General features: G+C 44.1%; 1 protein-coding gene across 1 annotated transcript in view; it reads left to right on the top strand.

The window, feature by feature from the left end:
* The window catches only part of myo16 (myosin XVI), a 650,273-nt gene extending 644,689 nt beyond the window's left edge, over positions 1-5,584 (top strand). The window contains 1 exon segment of the mRNA XM_038818242.1: positions 3,115-5,584. Coding sequence (XP_038674170.1) covers positions 3,115-3,305 — 191 coding nt within the window. The 3' untranslated portion in view covers positions 3,306-5,584.
* Positions 5,585-7,805: the final 2,221 nt, after the last annotated feature.

Here is a 7,805-nt window from a genome sequence, read left to right on the forward strand (position 1 = left end):
CATACAGCATGCTTGCCTTCATCGGGTGGGGTATTGAGTACAAGAGTCGGCAGGTCATGTTACAGTTGTACAGGACTTTGGTTAGGCCACATTTGGAATACTGCATGCAGTTCTGGTCGCCACATTACCAGAAGGATGTGGATGCTTTAGAGAAGGTGCAGAGGAGGTTCACCAGGATGTTACCTGGTATGGAGGGTGCTAGCTATGAAGAAAGGTTGAGTAAATTAGGATTGTTTTCGTTGGAAAGACGGAGGTTGAGGGGAGACCTGATTGAGGTCTACAAAATTATGAGAGGTTGGACAGGGTGGATAGCAACAAGCTTTTTCCAAGAGTGGGGGTGTCAATTACAAGGGGTCAGGATTTCAAGGTGAGAGGGTGAAAGTTTAAGGGAGATGTGCGTGGAAAGTTTTTTATGCAGAGGGTGGTGGGTGCCTGGAATGCTTTGCCAGCGGAGCTGGTAGAGGTGGGCATGATAGCATCCTTTAAGATGCATCTGGACAGATATATGAACGGGTGGGGAACAGAGGGACGTAGATCCTTGGAAAATAGGTGTCAGGTTTAGATAAAGGATCTGGATCGGCGCAGGCTGGGAGGGCCGAAGGGCCTGTTCCTGTCCTGTAAGTTTCTTTGTTCGGCCCAGTTTAGCTTGAAGCTTCCAGGTTCTTCCCATTGGGACTGGATCGTTATGTTTTACAATGTGTAGGGACAAGTCTACGGTCTGCCCGTTTAGTTGCACATTTACATTAGTATGGCCGCTCAATGGCACTATTTCTCCTTATATGTTTTTATTTAAGGTGATATGCTGTAATATTTCTGATGAAGGAGCTTTACTCCGAAAGCTAGTGATTCCAAATACACCTGTGGGATTTTAACCTGGTACTGTAGGACTTCTTAATGTGCCCACCCCAGTCCAACGCCGGCATCTCCACATCATAATATTTCTTGGTAAACAGTTTCTGGTACCAATGAAACGGCTGTGCCAGTGTTCACCTCCATTTTCACAGTTGTCCATTCAGTAAAGTAGTAACCCAGTAATTGTTCATTGTGCCCACAATAACCATTCCGATGTCTGTTCATCATCTGACTGTGTCTCTGGCCCTTTTTTTGAGCCTTTTTAAAAAATTAGGTGTATCTTTTCCACTCCATTTGGTTTTCCATTTCATACACATTGGTCGGGATACTCCCCTACCCGGCGGGTCGGGGGTCCCGGCGGGATGGAGTTGCGTGAACCACTCCGGCGTCGGGCCGCCCCAAAGGTGCAGAATCCTCCGCACCTTTAGGGGCCAACCCGTCCTTTAAGGGCTAGGCCCGCGACGGAGTGGTTTGCGCCCCGCCGGCCTGCGTGCAAGGCCTTTGGCACCACGCCAGCCGGGGCCAAAGGGACTCCGCCGGTCGGCGGAAGTCCGCGCTTGCGCGGGAGCGTCAGCAGCTGCTGACGTGATCCACGTGCATGCGCAGGGGTGGTCACCTCCGCATCGGCCATCGCGGAGGCTGACCACGGCTGACGCGGAGGGGAAAGAGTGCCACCACGGCACAGGCACGCCCGCAGATCGGTGGGCCCCCATCACGGGCCAGGCCACCATGGAGGCACCCCCTGGTGCCAGATCAACCCGCCCCCCCCAGGACCCCGGAGCCCGCCCGCGCCACCTGGTCCTGCCGGTAAGGGAGGTGGTTTAATTTACGCTGGCGGGACCGGCATTACAGCAGCGGGACTTCGGCCTATCGCAGGCCGGAGAATCGCCGGGGGGGAGCCCGCCGACCGGCGTGGCGCGATTCCCGCCCCCGCCGAATCTGCGGTGCTGGAGAATTCGGCGGCAGGTGGGGGTGGGATTCACGCCGCCCCCCGGAGATTATCCGACCCGGCGGGGGTTCGGAGAATCCCGCCCATTGTTCTTACTTTTTGAAGTGGGAAATAACTTATTCACACCAAAGAGTTGAGTCAAGTCAGTTTATTGGCAAAAGCTTTTGGGAGAAAGCCAAGCACGCTCGTGGTCACCTTCTCAGTTGTACAACGGCAGTTAACCCCTTTTCTATATGTACGCACTTGGTTAGTTCCTCGTTAGGTTGGGGGGTTACATCCACGGTCAATTTGGCCCTCCGAGCAATTAGCTTCCAATCACATTCCTCTGAAACCATTTGTTATCTAATGTCCACAACTCCTTGTCCGCAATTACAAGGATAATAGGTGTCTCAATTGTTAACGGTCAGTTTGTCAGAAACAGAATGACTCAGCAATTAATCAGAACATTGCAGATGTCAGTAGGTCAGTTAGAGAATGACTCGCCAGTAACCGTACTTAACAGGTCATTCCAGAATTAGATTGCCGTGGTGAGTAAGCTAGTATAGAATGACTCAGCAGTCCACACTATTGCAGGCATAAGCTAATAATTAAACATAATAAAATAGAGACATTCTTAATGAATAAATGAATAACTTCTAATGTAAATTTCCCTTAACACTTTTTATGCTTCTTATTTGAAACTTGTAGTTTCTTTCTCCTAGACGCACATTCGATCTTCCCCTTTTACCACAATTCCTGAATTTTGCATCTTGGAACCAGCAGTCTGCTGCTGCAGCACGACCAGTGTTTGCACATCGGTAGCAATTTTAAACCTGTGTCTAAATACGGGTCTCAGCCAACATTTTATGGATTTTAATGATCAAACTTAATTGTTGGGATTCCTTATCTACTAGAGATAGAGATTGTGACTTCAAAAGCTTTCTTCAGCTTTAAGTTGCTTTCTTTTAACAGTCTTTTTTAAATAGCTTCACTTCTTAATCCACATACTAGTCTGTCTCTAATGGCGTCTTCAAAGACATCTCCAAATTCACAGTGTTCAGCTAATTTCTTCAAAGTAACTACAAAATGTGTGATTGTTGAATAAATTCTTCAGATCTATTCCTGCAGCACAAGAGTATTGCTGAAAGAGTCCTTTCCAATCAGAAGTATATCTGTTCTCCAATGATACAGCATCATCTGTATAATTTGCAAATATGTATAAGTTGGCAGTGTTGCATTCTCTGATTTTTAAGTGCTGTTTTGCTTGTCAGATTGAAACATTTCTGGAAAATATGCTGTCAGTTGCTTTAATTTTCCTTTTCTTACTTTATTAGGCACAAATAATGAAGGGAGCCTGAGTCTTTCTGACAGAGAAGAGAATTGTGGAATAGGAAACATATCAGAGACGCAGGACAGAAATGCTAATAACCCTTTGAGCAGCTTGTCTCATGTGGCAACTGCAGCTCCAGCAGTGGAGAATGGGAATCAACTTTTAAATGGTAATTTGTATTTCACTTCTCAGTGAGCTTTTACAGCTGTGCATGCAGTGAATATTTGGAAATGGAAACACTATCCAGAAAAAAAAACATGTTCTGTCTCTCCTCGAGATCCAATGATCACCACATTTACTCTGAATGTGTAAAATCCTAGAGGGCCTGCGAGCAGCAATATACATGTCATTTCTAGTACACTTGAGTGGGAACTCCGGACTCTCATGATTTCTTGGATGTTTGGAATTGCTCCAAATGATAATTGGGAAATAGCAGGACAATGAGTATTGTGCTGTCAGACTCACTGGCACATGCTGTTTGCATATTTATGATTAGGGAACCTGATTTTTTTTCAAAGTTTGCAAAGATTTCAAAAATGAAAATATGAATTATTCAGAATTGGAAAGCTAAAGTCTTTGTCCAAACCTTTTATATTCCTCAATTAAGTGTATAATATAATGGAAACTTTGTTTACAGTATAAAGTATTCACTCTAATAGAAGGACATGGCTTTTGTCTACTTCGTTGGCATCTACAACCCGTTGCTCTGCATTTGAAAATCAAAAATGTTGGGTGCTGCACTGGATTTGATACCTGAGTTGGCCAATAATTTTACTTTCAGCAGAAATGGGCGATGTACAAAATAAGCATGATTGTAAGGGTGGTCAAACGTTCACGAGAAAAATAAAGCATACCTTATGTTTGGAAGCTCATTCAAGTCCCACGTAAAAATGACCTGGATCACCTGATATGACTTTTTACACTTTATTGCATCTTTAAAGAGGAACAAAGGTAAAACATGTGGGCTGAGAACTTAGACAACGAGATACTAATGTACAATGGCATTTGTCTCAGATCCCTCTCTCCGTACAGTAAATTTTCAGGAATTATGATTGAATTCCCAGCATGGAGTCTCACTTGACAGAAACATGGACTGCGGAAACGGAAACTGAGGCCAAGATTCTGGATTCATGCTGCTTATTTCTTTGCCTGATTTTCTGTGCTCTGATCGAACAAGACTGTGCCAAGAAGTTTTCTGAGAATTTCATTTTCTATATTAGCAGAGCTATTAAGGGATTAACTCCTTTGTTAAATGCCAGATAAACAAATTTCAGGTGGACTTGTCTTTTGTGAACATCCCACGCTGTTATTTCTTTCCTTTTCGATATACCATCACACTGAGGACAATCGTAGTTTCCAAATTATGTTTACGCAGCCACGATGAAATGGAGTCCAAATAGAATGAAATTGTAAAATGGAATTTTAGTGATTTTCAGGAATATGCTGAGGCAGTTCCATGGTGAGGTCAAACATGCTGGAGCATCCCCAGCGTTCCTCGCATACTGGGTCTATATAGTCAACACCCATATAATAGATGTAAAATGGATGCAGCAATAACCAATTTAGCAGTTCAATCTACCTGTGGGTTTGAACCACTGATAAATTGATTTAGCCATCTCTGGGCCACTTGAAATGAGTGCAGGCTTCATTTCAATATTAAGATGAGCCCCTGTCCCCTTTTGAGCTGGACTCTGAAATATGCTTCATCGGTTTCTTTTACTCCGGAAGCTCCAAGTAAAATTTCCATGCCTAAACATTCTAACTGGAAGTCCTTCAAGAGATCATTGAAAGTTGCTCAAAAAAGGCCCCAAAAGTTTTTAAAATTTAATGTTCCCAGTTTCACAATACAACTGATGACTTATGTGCATCAGCCCTTGACACCTCCCGTTCACCTTGTTCCACATACATAGCCATGGGTCTCAGAGTCAGTCAAAATGTAAGGCTAATGTTCGGTATCTGCAACTCACCTCAATTGTGTCCATGGACCCTGAGGATGAATTTAGGATAGTTCTTGATCCTCTCCATTGTAGCTTGCCATTGATGCAGATCTTTGCAATCCCAATTGGTATAGGGCGCCAACGGCTTTATGCCTTGCCATTTCTTCAATACTGCCTTGCTGTTGATGAAATACTGAGCTGGATGACACAGGAAGACTACATGCTTCCGTACAAGATAAGCTGGAGCAGGAGCAGTATTGGAATCTGAGTTGAGTTATGCTTTATTTCATGGAGTGATCTGGAAATGAGAAAAGGAAAATGGCTCAAGAAACAAAATAGAATTTTTCACTATTTAATGTCCTTTTCTTCTCTAAGCTTCACAAAGATAGATTTCACTGCTCGTATGACTTTTAATGTATAGAAATTCGAGATCTGAACTCAAGTTGTAGAATTATGGTCATTATGGTAAATACTGAAATGTATTCATTCCCTGACTAGTGATTGAAAAGATGAATAAACAAAATTGGTCGTAATTGATACACCTAAACAGCTGATTATGTGGCACAACACTACACCCAAAAATGATCTAATTGCTTTTTACCTCCTAAGCTCACCCCTTCCAGTGCAAAAAAGACATGAGTAAAATGTAATGTGTACTTTACAGATGTTTAAAAATATTTATGTTGTATCATAAATTATGTTTACAATCTAATTGTGTTTGATGGTAACATGTTGGGGCATACCTGCCTCTTTTGCATGTTTTTCTTGGTGCTTTTTCATTTCAGACTGGATCTATCTTTCAGGAAGCTGCATTTCTCCGGGTGATGTGGTTTATGCAGTCAAATAAACTGAGTCCTTGCTTATTTTAGTAACGCCTTGATTTTGTAATTTCCAGTGTAATATTATTGATCAAATTCTGGTCCCAAATTTCTATCAGTGTCTTATCTCTGATGAATTACATTTTCAATAAAAAGAATATATTTCAGTGTATATTTCTTTTCAGTTCAGATAAATTAAGTGGACAGACACTTCAGTTTCTAGGTTGTTATAGAGGATGATTTTTGTTATGGCGCTACTTATCCTGAGTTTCAATACTACTACAAATTACTTACAACAAAGTGCAGATGTAATTCTTTAAACACAAAACAGGAAAGGAAGCGTCATTGTCACAGCCCATAGTCTCCGGCGGGGTGCCAATTCCAGGATTCCCATCCCCATTCCTGGGCGGTCTGATTTTCAGGTTGTCTTTATAAGGTGTGAGCTGTCAAGGGCTTTCATCTGGCACTCTCGATCTGACAGCCACCATTGCGGAAATTGGCATCTCCTAATACTCCGCAATTTTCGGACTCGGGCCAGTTTCTTCAAGAATCATGATTCACGGCCCCTGTAAGGATGCATAATCCGCATGAGACTGCCTGAGAGAAAGCTTTAAAAAAAGTAAGTTTAAAATGTCACCTTCATGCCTCCTGTTTCAATTGATGCTTCCTCAACCCGATCAATCCCCACCGGCCCCTCATTTTGTGTGCTTGGTTGAGAGATCAGACAATCATTAGAGTATTAAAACACTTGCTCCCTGGAGAACACATTGTCTGATTGCCTTGTCAGGCTCTCCCATCTCTTGTTAATTTTGCAATGTTTGTTTGATGGTCTTCACCTGAACCAGAGGGGTACCAATATCCTGGGGGGGGGGGGGGGGGGGCGAGATTTGCTCGTGCTCTTCAGGGGGGTTTAAACTAATTCAGCAGGGGGATGGGAACCTAAATTGTAGTCCCAGTGTACAGGATGTTGAGAGTAGTGAGGTCAGGGATAGGGTTAAAAGTTTGAAAGAGGGCACCGGCAAGCAAGATGCTGGTTTGAAGCGTGTCTACTTCAACGCCAGGAGCATCAGGAATAAGGTGGGTGAGCTTGCAGCATGGGTTGGTACCTGGGATCTCGATGTTGTGGCGATTTCGGAGACATGGGTAGAGCAGGGACAGGAATGGTTGTTGCAGGTTCCAGGGTTTAGATGTTTCTGTAAGAACAGAGAAGATGGTAAAAGAGGGGGGGGGTGTGGCATTGTTAATCAAGGAAAGTATTACGGCGGCAGAAAGGACGTTTGAGGACTCGTCTACTGAGGTAGTATGGGCCGAGGTTAGGAACAGTAGAGGAGAGATCACCCTATTGGGAGTTGCCTATAGACCTCCGAATAGTTCCAGAGATAGAACATAGAACAGTACAGCACAGAACAGGCCCTTCGGCCCTCGATGTTGTGCCGAGCAATGATCACCCTACTCAAACCCACGTATCCACCCTATACCCGTAACCCAACAACCCCCCCCCATTAACCTTACTTTTTAGGACACTAAGGGCAATTTAGCATGGCCAATCCACCTGACCCGCACATCTTTGGACTGTGGGAGGAAACCGGAACACCCGGAGGAAACCCACGCACACACGGGGAGGACATGCAGACTCCGCACAGACAGTGACCCAGCCGGGAACCGAACCTGGGACCCTGGAGCTGTGAAGCAATTGTGCTAACCACCATGCTACCGTGCTGCCCCCGATTTAGAGGAAAGGATTGCAAAAATGATTCTCGACAGGAGCGAGAGTAACAGGGTAGTTGTTATGGGGGACTTTAACTTTCCAAATATTGACTGGAAATACTATAGTTTGAGTACTATATGGGTCAGTTTTTGTACAGTGTGTGCAGGAGGGTTTTCTGACACAGTATGTAGACAGGCCAACAAGGGGCGATGCCACATTGGATTTGGTACTG

This window comes from Scyliorhinus canicula, chromosome 14 (genome assembly GCF_902713615.1).
Source record: "Scyliorhinus canicula chromosome 14, sScyCan1.1, whole genome shotgun sequence".
In the NCBI taxonomy this organism is placed as follows: domain Eukaryota; kingdom Metazoa; phylum Chordata; class Chondrichthyes; order Carcharhiniformes; family Scyliorhinidae; genus Scyliorhinus; species Scyliorhinus canicula.